General features: G+C 39.0%; 1 protein-coding gene and 2 long non-coding RNA genes across 5 annotated transcripts in view; 1 reads left to right on the top strand and 2 right to left on the bottom strand.

Moving 5' to 3' along the window:
• The window catches only part of ANKRD28 (ankyrin repeat domain 28), a 207393-nt gene extending 201312 nt beyond the window's left edge, over positions 1-6081 (bottom strand). For all 3 annotated transcript variants that reach the window (XM_079116407.1, XM_079116406.1, XM_079116408.1), the window contains exon 1: positions 5687-6081. Coding sequence is in view for 2 of the 3 variants with exons in the window: in XM_079116406.1 (XP_078972532.1) it covers positions 5687-5713 (27 nt within the window). In the remaining variant the exon portion in view is untranslated. The remainder of the gene's footprint in view (positions 1-5686) is intronic.
• Positions 5779-15593, top strand: part of LOC306647294 — a 43547-nt gene continuing 33732 nt past the window's right edge. The window contains exon 1 of the long non-coding RNA XR_013760080.1: positions 5779-5871. This is a non-coding gene — a long non-coding RNA (uncharacterized lncRNA). The remainder of the gene's footprint in view (positions 5872-15593) is intronic.
• Positions 13512-15593, bottom strand: part of LOC306647295 — a 44732-nt gene continuing 42650 nt past the window's right edge. Inside the window, exon 3 of the long non-coding RNA XR_013760081.1 lies at positions 13512-13621. This is a non-coding gene — a long non-coding RNA (uncharacterized lncRNA). The remainder of the gene's footprint in view (positions 13622-15593) is intronic.

The raw sequence follows: 15593 nt of genomic DNA, 5'->3' as shown, positions 1-15593 counted from the left end.
TTTAGAGGTGAAATGATTGGGTTATGAGCGCCTTAACATAATCAGTGTGTTAATCCACAAACTGGGTGGTTACTGTAGGTGGGTAGGGTGTGGCTGGAGGAGGTGGGGCATTGTGGGCATGCCTTTGGGGTGCATATTTTGTCCTGGTTGCACAGAGGTCTCTCACTCTGCTTCCTAGTGCCACTTCCTAAGCTGCATTCCTCTAACACACACCTCTGCCATGATGTTCTGTCTCACCTCAGACCTCAAGGAACAGAGTCAGTCATCTATGAATTGAGACCTCTGAAACCATGAGCTCCAAATAAACTTTTCTTCTAAAATTGTTCTCGTCAGGTCTTTTGGTCATAGCAGTGAAAAAACAGACTAAAACAAGGCACTTACTTTTGAACTGTTTATTCATCAACATTTCAAATAACAGGCTTCATGTTTTCCTTCAAACTTGACAAACCTTTTCATCTGAAGCATCTCCCACACCCTATATTTATGTGTGTCTTTCTCCTGTTCTAGCCACAAGAACCCCTACAGGCAGAGATGGTAGCTACTTTTTCCTTAGCTCCTGCATAGTCCCCAGCACAAAGTAGGAGGAACATGATACACTTAAATAGGTGGGCATCCATATTCTTCAAGCGTTTCAAGCATTCTATAAATCCAGTAAGATTTCTCAAGGGTTCTCTTGTTCTCTCGTGTTCTCTTTCTCTCTCTCCCTCTCCCCCCCCCCTTACTGAAAGGTCAAACAAGGCCCCACTCTTAGTAGGTACCTGATCATGTGAAAACTTTTTACTATTCAAAACAGTCCTTAAGTTATTCTCACCTATTCAACACTTACTGATATATGTCAACCCTGTTCAAAACAAAAACACCTTCAACATATCAAGAATCCTCACATAATAACCAAAAATCTGGAAGGGAACACACAAAGATGGCTGCTACAAAAAAACTAATTCAAATGAAAGACAAATATTGCATAATCTCACTTATGCGAAAGCTTAAAAAGCTGATTTCATTAGAGAGAACAGTGGTTACTAGAGGCTGGGAGGCAAAGGAGGTGACAGGGGATGGTTAACAGGTATAGGGGTTCAGTTCGAGAGCAGAAATAATTCCTAAGGTTCTGTAACAGTATGGTAAGGTTGACAATAATAAATCATATATTTTTATAGCAAAATGAAATATACAACCATACATTTCTACAAGCAATAAGAGGATTTTGAATTCTCACAAGGAAATGATAAATATTTAAGGTGAATGAAGGTTACACAACCACCCTGATGTAATCATTACACACTGCACAACATACCAAAATATTGCACTGTATCTCCATAAACATGTAAATTATGCACATCAATGTTTATAGCAACTCAATTCACAATAGCTAAACTATGGAACCAATCTAGGTGCCCTTCAAAAGATGAATAGAAAAAGAAAATGTGATATATATATATATATATATATATATAAACACACACACACAATGGAATACTACACAGCTTTAAAGAAGAATGAAATTATGGCATTTGCTGGTAAATGCATGAAATTAGAGAATAACATGCTAAGCAAACTAAGCCAAACCCAAAAAACCAAAGGTTGAATGTTTTCTCTGATATGCCAACGTTAATTCACCATGGGGGGGCGACCGGTGCTAGGGAAGAATAGTGTGACTTTATATTTGGTAGAGGGGAGTGAAGGGAGAGGAAGGGGTATAGGGGTAGTAAGGATAGTAGGGTGAAATAGTATTACCTCATGTACATTATGACTGCAAGACCAATGTGATCCTACAATATGTACAATCAGAAAAATGAAAAACTACACTCCATTTATGTATGATCTATCAAAATGTATACATGCATTCTATTGTCACATACAACTAATTAGAATAAAAAAATTAATTAAAAAATTTTAGTGGGGGAAAAATAAGATTTCAAGGAACCTGCTTACTACATACTAATGGACAAAAGAAAAAAATACAAACAAAAGCAACTATCCTTTAGTACTACTACAAAATTTAACTCCATTTTAAAACAAATTGTGAAAACAGAAATAAATACTATCCGAGATTATATGTATACACTGGAAATGAAAAGGCATATACATGAAGATTTTTTAAATATAATTTTTAGTTGTAGATGGACACAGTATCTTTATTTTCTTATTTTTTATGTGGTACTGAGGATCAAACTCAGTGTGCCCCACACTGAGCCACAACCCCAGCCCCCATGAAGATTTTTTTAAAAGAACTCTTTAAATATCATACAAAAGTTTATGAATGAGGCTGGGGGTGTAGCTCAGTGGTAGAAGGCTTGCTTAGCATGCATAAGGTCCTGGGTTTAATCACACGCATTAAAAAAACAAAAGAACAACAACAAAAAAAAAATTCATGATCATTTTGCTATTTTATCTTTATGGGGGTTACCAGGGATTGAACCTAGGGATGCTTAACCACTGAGCCACATCCCCAGTCCTTTTTATTTTGAGACAGGGTCTTGTTAAGTTGCTGAGGTTGGCTTTGAACTTGTGATCCTCCTACTTCAGACTCCAGAGTCACTGGGATTACAGGAGGGCATAACCATGCCTGGCTTGCTATCTTAAACTGTTTTTATTTTTAACTTAATTTTTTTGATACTAGGGATTGAACCCAGTGCCTCATGCATCCTAAGCAAGTCTTACTTTACCACTGAGCTACATTCCCCAGCCCTGAAAACTGCTAATAAGAATCTTGTTTTGTAGTTTGTTTTCTCCAACTGATCTAAATTAGCAGTTACAAACTAGTTCTTACTGACCCCTTTTTAGAATCATAGTATTAACTGCCATTGATGGTTACCAACTTGCCAACATTCATAGACTTTGCCTAACAATTTAGATTATGGCGTCTTTAAAAAAAAAAAAAAAAAATGGAGTTCTAAAACTATTATACCTGCACAGCAACAAAAGCCTGGAGCAGAGCAGCAACTAACATACTGTATCCTATGGCCATCATCTCTACCACTCTCCATTTTCTTCTAAATACTAAAGCCAAGTGTCAGTTGTCATTTAGTATCCCAGTTTGGGAGTTTGTGATCTCTAATCTAAACAAAGACCTTCTACCTTTCTTATTACTGCTGAAAAATTCAATGTAATCATGTATGATTAATTTTTACTAATTGAAAAGGTAAAAATCATGATAGTGACCCTACATTTGAATATTAATTCATGTTGTATAAACCAAAGTGAAATAATTCAGGGGAAAAAAATCATGTGTCTAACTCCTACAGACAGAAAACAACTTTCATTTTATTTACAATTAAAAATTATTTCCATCTACTGATAAACAATGTAATAATTACTTCTTATAACCATAATTACATGTCAGCACAAAATGAGAGAATGCTTTTTTCATTCAAATTATTGAATGGACATGAGAACTGCTTTATTTACTCATTCGTTTTATTTTTAAGCCATCTAGAACCTTCCTAATACTTACTTGCACAAAGAAGGCCCTTACCCATTTATAGCTTCTATGTATTAGACCATACTTCACAAAACTGGAAGAAAGCAAAATACAAGATGCATACTGAAACAGACCTAGAAAAGCAGATTCTACTACTTCCTACCTCAAGTGTATATAAGGCTTTTGAGTCAGAAGCTATGTCAAGTACCTTCCAACTTTAAAATTCTCTGTACTTATCCAGATCTTCTCCTTTCCTCCAAATAAAGTAACTCATCTAGCTGAACTGCTTTTCCTGCAGATGGGAAAAATTAAGAGTATTTGCATTCCATTTCACTTTTATTATCACTTTTAACTGCTAATAAAATATCAACAAATAAGATGATTGCTAGAAACAGGTATTCCCTTTAAACCAGGGAAAACAAACTCATTCCTCAAAATCTTTCAAAAGGGAGACCAGATAGACCAATTATTTTGTAGGACGGAGATAAATCTCAATATTTCCTTCCAATCAGTCCATTTAATTAACTTGTCCAAGTATTCTCAAATTTACAGATTTTATTTTAAAGAGCAGTATCACCACCAAAAATTAGTAGGTATCATGTAAAACGGGACTAGTATCACAACTGTTCTCCATATTTGCAATTCCTACTCAAGTGCAAAGATGCAACTCAACTTCATTTCCAACTGAAATCCTGGCTCTGTTTAAACCTTATGGCAAATAAAATAGGATGTCCTCCTAAAAGACCACTAAATTCCTACTGCACACAATAATCTACAACACAAAAATAATTTTTTCAAAAGCGAAGGATTAGAAATACAAATGAAAGCACAAAATCCTATTAAATTGGTAAAAGTTTGTGGAAAACCTACAACTACATTTCTTTGAGTTTCATTCTGTTAGGAGTATAATGTGCACTGACTATAAGGGAATTAGATATGGTTTATACTTAACTGTGCTTTACCTGTTATTAACAGTGTTGTCTGATAAAACTTGTGAAAAATCCCGTCTTCTTTACCTGTCCTGTTCAATACAATAATCAACAGATTTTGTGGCTACTGAGCTTTTGAGATATGAATAGCACGACTATGGAACACAATTTATTTCTTAAATTTAACTTGCCACATGTGGTTAGTGGTTAATACTGTATATCCAATTTGAATACAATGTATAAACTTTAAAGTTTTTTCAAAATATCATGCCCTGATGTTATTAAAGCCAGCTAAAGTTCTCCTGATAGGAAATGATACATAGGGCCAATCATTACTCTAAACATAAAATCACTTTGGAAGTGAGAATTCATGGTATTAATTGGATTGAGAATTTAAGGTACGCTATTTGCTAAGAGTCCCCCATTGTTTTTGTAAAAAGGGGTACTCACTTTTGAAACAGTTTCCCAATGCATGCAAGCTACTTTCCCTTCAAATCTGTTCAATATCTTCTGTTCAGAAAAACAAATGGCAAAAATAAGTTCTCGGCACTATTAAGTTCCCGTGACTCGGTGAATTTCACGTTAATTTCTCATTTCCTTAAAAGTTAGATACAAATATCTGAAAACGTCTGCATCTCTTCCCAGGTTTTTAGGTGTACGAATCTCTCAGGTATAGTTGCGATTTCATTCCTAGACACGAAGTATTTTTTCAGTTCCCAAGTGTCAGAGTCTCTGGTACTTCGGGTATTTGACCAGCTCTTCCTAAGTCAAGAAAAGTAACCAAGATGGTGCACAAAATGTCAAAAGAAAACAAGTCTGAGGACTTGCACACTTGAGCAACAACTAATCCCTAGCAGAATCAACCAGGCCTTTTTTGTTTTTTGGTCCCCACCACCTTTCCCGGAGAGAGTATGTGCCTCCAGCTATACCACGAAGCAAACAGGAGAGCAAGGTCGTGACCCCAGGTCACGGCCGCCAGCACAGCTCCAGTCCGGCAGCGCAAAGCCACCTGTTAGGCCCGAGCCTCACCTGGCAGGAAAGAGGAGGCGCCTACCCGGCAGCGCGCCCGACGCGAGGGCGGCCAGCGCGGAACCCGCCCCTCTCAGCGCGGCGGCGAGACCCTGGGCGGCACGTGGGCTTCCCCGGGCCCGAGCTACCCTGACAAGCAAGTCGCCCGCGGCCCCAGCCCGCAGCCTCGCGCCCGGCCCTGGCCCGGGACCCCGCTTCCCTCGCAGCAAGACCGCCAAGCGGGCGCCCTGGCGGCCCACACCGCTGGCCCGCCCTCAGTCCCTTCCTCCCCAAGCGGCGCGATCCCGCCCTGCCGCCCCTCACCTACCTGGTCGCGGAGTTTGAGAAACGCCATGGCGGTCGCCTCAGCGCCCACTCTAGCCTCCGCCCAGCCCACTGCTCCCGCCCCAGTGGCTTCGGCCGCTGCCTGATGCCGGCGGGTCGGCGACCGGCTGCGCTGAAGAGACCGCGGGCAGGGGGCGGCACCGCCTCCCCGGACACCGCCGCCGAGAGGTGAGGAGCTTAGCTGTCCCGCCTCCTCCTCTGAGGACTCCCCGCCCTCTTCCTTCCTTTCTTTCTCTCTCCCTGGGCTGCCTCCACACGCAGTCCCCGCCGCTGCCGCCTCCTCACGCCCCCTTCCCGAAATACCCAGGCAGCCCCCGCCGCCGTGCCGCTCCAGCCCGCGGCAGCGGCGGCATCCAAACTCCACTCCACAATATTACCACCACCGCCCGCAGCGATTGGCGGCCACGCGGGGGAGAGGCCAGAGTAAGCCGAGCGCCCATTGGCCACGCCGCCGCGCTCCCTCTGCCCCCCCATCCCCCGCCTCTCGTGAAGGGAGGGGGTGGAGAGGAGGAAGCGCGAGGGGTGGGCGCGGAGCTGCGGCGCGAGGGGCGGGGGACTCCGGAGGAGAGCGGGGTCGGGGGAGGGGCGGCCAGGTGTCCCGGCTTCTGGGCGCGCGCCCCAGGCAGGGTGGGCGGAGCCCGTGACTGGAGACTGGGGGAACCCGAAAGGGGGGTAACGACCCAGGATTTGCACGTGGAGGCTGAGTGGAGACGCTTCCCTGGAGCAGGGGAGGACTGAGGATCCTGGTGAGGGGCCGGAAGGGGTGTGAGAGATGGGCACCTGGGGGTAGCTGCCTTCCTGAGAGCGGCGAGGGGAGACGGGTGAGCCGGGCTCGCACGTAGAAAGAGAGTGCGAATGCGCCTTTGGGTTTGGAGAGGATGAAGGCGCCAAGAGAGTGGGGTGAGAGGTGGTCACAGGGTGACTGCTGCCCTCTCAGTGGCGGCGAGCAGAGCCGGTGAGGGGAGGGGGTTGGCACGCGGGACGGAAGGGCGTCGTCGTTAAAGCCGAACAGGTTGTGGACGCCGGAACCCTTTCTCTGCCCGCAGACCCCGTATCCGTAGCAGTGCTGCATGCGATTCTCCCCTCCAAAGCTTCCCTGCCAGTCTTGCATATTTTTTCCTTTCTTCTTTCACATCAAAACGGTTTTGCCTCCCACTTGAGAGAAATCAATTTAAAGGAAAAAAAAAATGTGCAGGATTTCCAATAAATAGCATCCTTGGATGGAGAAGAGGAATGACTGTCTTACCCTGCCACATACACCCCCACGCCACCCCACAGCTCTGAAACGGCTTTTCTTTCTTAGGCAGCCACACAGTTGCCATTCCAGGCTTGTGTGGGAGAAGATTGTTGTGCGCCCGAGCGGCTCCAGCCCCTAGTTTAAAAAGGTACAGATGGTTAGAACACAAAAGTGTGACGTCAGGCTTGGTTTCTAAAACTCCCCTTTTCCCCTACATCACTTGGGTCTCTTGGGACAGACTTATTTAGAGGATCGATTTGAGCCTAATGGCAGTCTAGAGAAATGAGGACCTATGCCAGGACTGTCAGTTTATTATAATGCTTCACTTAAAAATAAACTTTGGCCCCATAAAAATTGAAAATATCAGAGTACATGGGTAAAAGCACTAATGATTAGTAGTACAATCCTTTCAGTATTCTTTGACATATCCATGCCATGATTCTGTTGAAACAATTTATCTAAAATTATATTCTTCATCGTAGATATTTCCTAATTAAAATGGAGGAAATCTCTTAACTGCGATGTAACCATCATGGTGAGGCTAAAAAGAAAGTCAAATGACTCTTGCTTTGCTTTCTTTTAAATACCTAACTCCTTTCTCCTTAATTTTGCCAACTCTGCCAGATAAAATAAGGATACTATTTGTCACCCAACCTCTCCTTATCAATTCAGTGAAGGTGAACGAGTTAATGTTGTGAAAGCATTTGTGTTCTCGAAAACAACAGTATAGAATACAGTAATAATATTACTAGTTTGTGATTACAAGTCACTTGTAAATAATTACCCATATGCTGTATCCAATAGAATTCTACCTTAGGAGGTATAAGAATTCACTCATTCATACATATGCTTGTTAAACACTGGATGTTGAGCCAGGAATTAATACATACACACACCAACACATCCCAACCCCAGGAATCTCTAGGTTAAAGTTCTAGAATTTAAGAGCGCAACAGGAACTTGATTAGGAACATGACAGAGATTGACTTTTGGGAGCACAAGTGCTTTTGAGAATATAAATTTAAATTACAGACTGAAAATACATTTTAATAGGTTTTGTGATTGAACTAATGAAACTTTTCAGTGCTCTTCTGAAAATTTCTAATTAACAGTAATTAATGAAAATGTGCACTACCTTTGCATCATGGTGTTCTGTGAGCTATCCTGACAGAGGATGCTTTAAACCTAACTGGGTTTTTCACCCTTCTTTACCCTGAATACCATTTAACCTCTCTGTGTTTCAGTCTCACCATTTGTCAAGAATTACGCTTATTACCTGGCCTACTCATCTCACACAATCATGATAACTCTGAAGGACCATTCAAGTTTCATATTAGTATTACAGCAAGTATATTTCAGTGGATGGTAGGAAGGTTAACAACTACTCTGGAAAATAGGAATAAAAAGTCTATATAATTGAACAATAAAATGAAATAAGATTCATGTTCAAATTCCAGTACTATTTTTTAAATATTATAAGATTATTCCTGCTTATTGTAACATATTTAAGTAGTAAAGGAATCTACATTACAAAAAAGTACAACATCATGGAAGCAAATGATGCTAGGTATTTAAGCGATGTCACAAAATTTTTTTTTCCTCCTTTACCTCTCCTGTTTTCTACATGTCACTTGTTCTCCAGTACTACAATACAGCAGTCTGAAGTCATAAAAGAGCCAGTATTCCTATCAAGTCTCAATAAAAATATCAGTTGGTCTAGATCCATGTGCCAGTTTCTCAGCCAATCACTTCTGCCAAATCTTGGAAGTGATGATAACATTCTTTCAGAATTCATATCTGAAATGAGTGATAAATACAGATGTGACCACTAGGGAAATTTCTGTGAGATAGGCTACCACACCAAATTTTATTTACTATCCTAACAGATGTTGTACACTTAATCAGTACCTTGTATGCTTCACCTCATGTAAGTTTGTCATTAATCTCTCTGTGTTGGGAAACTGGGGCCCAAAGAAGTTAATTGTGCACAGTTATCCAGCTAATAAATGGCAGGGCCTGGATACATGAGGTACTTGAAAGCCAGAAGAACAACTTATATGGTAAAAGATAGAACAACTTTTGGGGGGGTTTAAGCCAGATAATCCCTGTCTTATAAAAATGATTTTATGAAGAGCCTAAAATACAAAGAAAATTCATACAATAGAGTGTCAAAGCAGCAAAGCTGTGTTCAGAGATCTAGAGGATATCATTAGAAGACAGCATATATCTAGAGTTTATGGAGGAAAGAAAACAGTGAATGAAGGAGAGGCAATATCCATATAGATAATTTCTATAAATTTATTTGTATATATATAAAAATATATATATTTTTTTAGTTGTAGGTGGACACAATACCTTTATTTTATTTTTATGTGGTGCTGTGGATTGAACCAAGGGTCTCATGCATGCTAGGCAAACACTCTACCATTGAACCACAACACTAGCCCCCTAATCTCTATAAATTCTTCAGACTTGAAAAATATGAGTTATCAGATCAAAGGTAGAAACTAAGTCTCAATAGGAATAAATTTTTTAAAAGAACTGCAGGCAGTAGTGAAATTAGAACATGTCAAACACACTAAGGAAATGTTAAAGGTAACTACTGAGGGACTAGGGATATACCTCAGTTAGTAGAGTGCCTGCCTTACATGCACAAGGCCCCGGGTTCAATCCCCAGTACACCCCCCACACACACACACAAAGGTTACCGCTGAGCCTCAAAAAGAATTACAGTCATCTGTCTGGTCAGCAGATTTATCAGCAACAGAAGGGGACAAAAGATGATGGAAAATATCCCTAAAGTATCGAGAGACTCTTAACTGAGAAACTAGAATTCTATAACTAGCTAGACCATCTTTCTTGAGAAAAGACAAATTAAGCACGTTTTCAAAATTTATACTCAAAGATGCTCATTGAAGGAAGTCCTAAAGAATATACTCCAACAAGAGAAAAGCTAAGTCTAGAAGAAAGAAGTGAAATGGGAGAAGGATAAACAAATGATTTAGGAAACATCTTGGTCAGTGTAAATCATTAGTATTTTTTTGGGAATTTTAAAACTAAGTGAAATTAAAATATTAACCCTTGAAGTATAGTAGATTTGGGTAAGAGGCAGATTAAAGTATTATAAACTTTTATTTGGATGAAGTGAAATATTCTATAAATTAAGATTTTTCACAAGCTATTATAATTGGTTAAGTTTCTTTGTTATAAAAAACAGAATCCATGCAGGAATTTCTTAAAATGATAACAACTTGCAGAATCATTGGGAGAACTAGAAAAACAAACTTAGGCTAAACTTGAAATAGTGCCATAAACTCTGCAATAACTGACCTGATAAACTGTTCCCACCAAACACCAAGTGCCAGGAGTTCCACTTTTCTTCATATGCTCCTACTGTTAGCATAAGTGCCAACTCTCCATCAGAAACTTGACCTGGCACACAAGGAAATGGAAGCTGTGTGCAGAGCTTGTGTCTTTCCTCACGTTTCAGTGGGTTCTTCTAGTTAGCAGAGCCTTATCACAGGCCTACATCCTAGCTGCAAGAGAGGCAGAGAATTTCAATTCTGACTTCTGTATCAAGGAGGTAGGATCTAAATTAGTGAATCATCCTATGATAGAAAGACTATTTAAAAGATTAAAGCAGCCTGAATATTATAGTCAGTTTACTAATATGTATGTGAAACACTTAAAGATACTGATATAAATAAAATGTGAAACATTCAAACCTGTAGAGAAAAAAAAAGCCTCAAGAAAACTTAGTAAATGGATTTAGTAGGAAAAAAGGCAGTTGATGCAAATGAATTAGACCTGTATATTAAAAACACAAATTAGATTTTAAAAATAGCTTTATGCTCTTTGCAAGCTATATGATTAAAACACATTTAAAAGTTTGGAGAAATTTTTTGAAAAGAGCTATGTATCAAGAAAATACTAATCAAAAGATTGCTTATCTAATAATATTCAATCAGATATAAGAATGTAAGGCAGAGGACTGGGTTTGTGGCTCAGTTGCCTAGTACATGTGAGGCACTGGGTTTGATTCTCAATACCACATAAAAAAATAAATAAAGCTATCGTTAATCTACAACTAATAGTATTTTTTTTAAATATAAGGCATAAAGGATTGATAGGAATATATATGCCATAATCATAAAAGGAATTAATACCAAGAAGATATAGTCATGAACTTGTGTGCATTTAACCTCACAAAACAAAATTTGAAGAAACTACTTAAGGAAATTAACAAAGACACCATCAAATATTAATGCATGAGCCAAAAAAGGGTTGAATACCATAAAATCAATAAGGTTAACATTGTGTGATATTATATGCACACACATACATAATCCTTACTAAAAATAATAATAATGCACACACCACTGTCTCAAGACACTAGATCCAGCTGTTCTATAGGTGAATCAAAACAAACGAGAAAATGCCTTCCCTTCATTTTGTTTCACAAAGTAAAGAACTAAAACCAAGTGTAATCACACGAAGAATCCTTATGCAGTAGGTGCTTCTCACATTTTCTTCCAACGTAACCCTCTGACATCCAATTTTTTAACAAGTACAGTTATTTCAACAATAGGGCCATTCATTTATTCAATAACTTCTGAGAGGCTCAGTGCAAGTATCACTTTGTTAGTGCTGGTACTTCTGTGGTTGGAAAATGCATAAGAAAAATATGCATAGGTATGTACATAATATATAAACTCTGTAAACAACAAGCAAGTATCTATGTCTAGTAAACACTAAAAAATAAAAGCCTGGTAGAAATGTATATCACAATATTAAATCACATTTGAATGATAGAAGTATGAGTCATTTATAGTTTCTTTTTCTGAACTTGTACATATTCTTTAGTGAGAAATGATTTAAATAGTTTTCAAATATATTGGCATTTTACAAAAACAAATTGTGATTCCATTACTTCATTGGAATAAAAAGTACACATATAGAAGACAACTATTCAAATGGCAAAAGAGACCTGGGCATGGTGGCTTACTTGTACTCCCAGCAACTTGGGAGGCTGAGGAAGGAGGATTGCAAGTCTAAGGCCAGCCTCAGCAACTTAGCCAGACCCTAAAATAAAATTAAAAAGGGCTGGGGATGTACCTCAGTGGTAAAGTGTCCTTGCATTAAATCTCCTGTACCAAAAAATAAAGTGGCAAAATAGGAGCTAAGGGTTTATCTAGCTCAGTGGTAGAGTGCTGCTTAGCATGTATGAGGCCATAGGTTCAATCTCTGGCATCCCTAGCAAAGAAAGGTAAAAGAAAGTCTAATTATGACAGTAAATACACTAAACATAAATGGACTAAGCCACTTAACTAGACTGAATAAACAGTAAGACTTACTCCATGTCACCTACAAGAGGCATACCTAAGACTGAAGATATAAGGTTGAAAGTAAAAAAACAAGCAAACAAAAAACATGATCAGTAACCATAAGAGATCTGCAATGGTTATAGTAATATAATGGTTATAATAATATACTATAGTAATAAACTAAGGAATTACTACCAGAAACATTTTGATAAGTCAATACATCTAGAAGATATAACCATTATACTACTTGTATAAGAATGAATCTCCAAAATATGTTGAGCAAAAGCTGGCAGAAATGAAAGGGAAAATACACAATTCATCATTAATAATTATTTTGTAAGGAAACTATCCATTTATGATAGCATCAAAAAATAGGAAGAAATTTAACCAAGTGAGTGAAAGACTTGGACATTGAAAATTCTAAAATATCGATGAAAGATATTGAGGATACAAATAAATGAAAAGATGTCCTGTGTTCATTTTTTGGAAAAATTAATATTGTCAAAAATGTCCATACTACCTCAAACAATATCCAGCTTCAATGCAGTCCCTATCAAAATTCCAATGGCACTTCACAGAAATTTTTTTTAAATCCTAAAATTTCGTAGAACCACAATGACCTTAAATAGCCAAAGCAATTCTGAGAGAGAAAACAAAGTTGGAGGTATCATACTTAACTGATTTAAAAGTAGGTTACAAAGCTGTTATAATCAAAACACTGTGGTAAGGTCATAAAGACAACAGACCAGTGGAACAAAATAACTGAAAAATAAATCTGAGCATATATGGTCAACTAATATTTGACAGGGGCACCAAAGAGGCACAATTGGAAAAGACAGTGTCTTTAATAAATGGTACAGGAAACCTATTTCCAAATGCAAAATAAAGAAATTGGAACCTCACACTGTACACAAAAATCAACTCAGAATGGTTAAAAGACCTGAGCATAAGACCAGAAACCATAAAACTGCCCGAAGAAAACAGAGGAAAGCTCCTTGACATTGGCCTTGGCAATGATGTTTGGAATAATAGCACCAAAAGTTCAGCCTACTATTGGCATCAGATCTGCTATTTTGCTGACGCCATTATTCTCCCTCCCCCACACCACTTTACAACCCAGATTGTTAGCCCATGAACCTCCTCGCCAACCATTGGTCCGTTGTTAATAGCCCGGGAAATTCTACTACTTAAGAATAGTTCCCCTGCGCCTGCCCCGGCTCCATCCCTCCCTCTCCTTCCCTCCCTCTCTCCCTCTCTCCCTCTCTCCTTCACCCTGCACGCAGACACTCTGCCTGTATACTTAATAAAAGCTCTTGCGTGAGTTCCCGCGTCGGGAATGGTTTCTGTGTATTTTCAACTACAAAAGCAAAAATAAATAAATAGAATTACATCAAACTAAAAACTTTCTTCACAGCAAAGGAAACAACCAACAAAATGAAAAGACAACCTACCATTTGGAAAAATATGTGCAGATCATATATCTGATAAGGGGCTAATATCCAAAATTTATAAAGAATTTATGCAACTCAATAGCAAGAAAACATATCCTAATTTTTATTTTGTTTGGTACCAGGGATTGAACACAGGGTGCTTAACCACTAAGCAACCCCAAGTTGCTGGGATCATAGGCACGCTCAATTATATGCACCGCCCCCCCAATTTTTTTTAAAATACTTTGCTATATTCTGATTTTAAAATGTGCAAAATACCTGAGTAGATATTTCTCCAAAGAAGCCATAAATAAGCCAACAGGTTTATGAAAGGTTGCTCAAAATCATTATTTATCAGGGAAATGCAAATCAAATGTAATCAGATTCTACCTTATACCCATGAGGATAGCTGTTTATAAAAATAACAGGAGATAAAAAGAGTTGGTGAGGGTGTGGAGGAAAGAAAACCCTTACACACTGTGGAAAAGTAGATATGTGGAGCCATTGTGGAAAACATGGAACTTCCTAAAGTAATTAAAAATTACAACTACCTATATGACCCAGAGATCCCTCTTCTGGAAATACACCCAAAGAAAATAAAATCACCACCTGGTAAAGATAACTGCATTCTCATGTTCATTAAAGCATTATTCAAAATAGCCAAGAAATGAAAACAATGTATCGATCAGTGAATAAATGAATAAAGATACTGAAAAAAATGACACACACACATGAATATTATTCAGTCTTTAAAAAAGAGGAGATTCTGACATTTGCCATGGATGAACTTGAAGGACATTATGCCAAGGAAAAGGCGCCAAAGAAAGAAAAATACTGCATGATCTCACTTATATACAGAATAAAGGAAAAAAAGGTCAAATATGTGTTGCTGAAATCTTGGTCCTTACACCTGATGCCAATCCAAAAAGGAGGACATGGTTTTGAAAAAAAAAAAAGGAAAAAAAGAAGGTTTATTGCTTTGCTAGCAAAGGAGAAACACAGGGGACTCCTGTCCCAGACGCTATGATTCTGTCCATCAGCAGGAACAGGAGACTTAAGTGATTCAAAGACTACATTCCACGTGTTCTCTGTTGGAGTTGTAATTCACTTGTTAGTTTCGGAGATAGTCATTTCTGAGATCTTCTGATCTCAGTCTGAATTACTTTGTGCCTATGATGGGTATGTACTCAGGGATAGATTAACTCTGTCTAGAATGGCAAAGAAAGGTAATCTCATTCTCCTCCTCCCTTGAGATTGGGGGGTGGGATTAGGGAGGTGCCAGAGCAGCAAGGGTTATGTTTAAGTCATAAAGTGGACCACTGTTACATATGGAGATAGAGAATAAAACAATGGTTACCTGAGGCAGGAACTGAGAGAAACTGAGATCTAAGTCAAAGGATACAAAGTAGCTGATATGTGCATGGAAAATATCTAGTTTTAATGTACAACATCAGAACAATTTTTTTTTTTTTTTTTTTTTTTTTTGTACTAGGGCACTTAACCACTGAGCCACACCCCCAGCCTTCCCCACTTTTAAAATTTTGAGACAGGGTCCCAGTAAGTTACTTACTGTCTCGCTAGGTTGCTTAGGCTGGTTTTGAACTTGTGATCCTCCTGCTTCAACCTCCTGAGTTGCTGGGATTATAGATGTGCACCACTGCTCCAGGCCAGGGAGTATTATTAATAAAAGTGCATTATACCCAAACTTTTCCCTGACCTTCTCCCTGATCTTCTTTTTCCTAAACTTCTCCCTGATCTTTCTTATCAGTGATCTTCTTCCTGATATCTCCTCCCTAATCTCATTTTCTCTGAATCCCCTCTAAAAGCTCTCTGTTCCTGCTGATGGGCAGAATTAGTTTTTGGGACAAGAGACCCCTGTGTTTCTCAAAAAATAGTGCG

This window comes from Sciurus vulgaris (genome assembly GCF_902686455.1).
Source record: "Sciurus vulgaris genome assembly, chromosome: 16".
Classification (NCBI taxonomy): Eukaryota; Metazoa; Chordata; class Mammalia; order Rodentia; family Sciuridae; genus Sciurus; species Sciurus vulgaris.
This window is presented reverse-complemented; position numbering and strand designations above follow the sequence as displayed.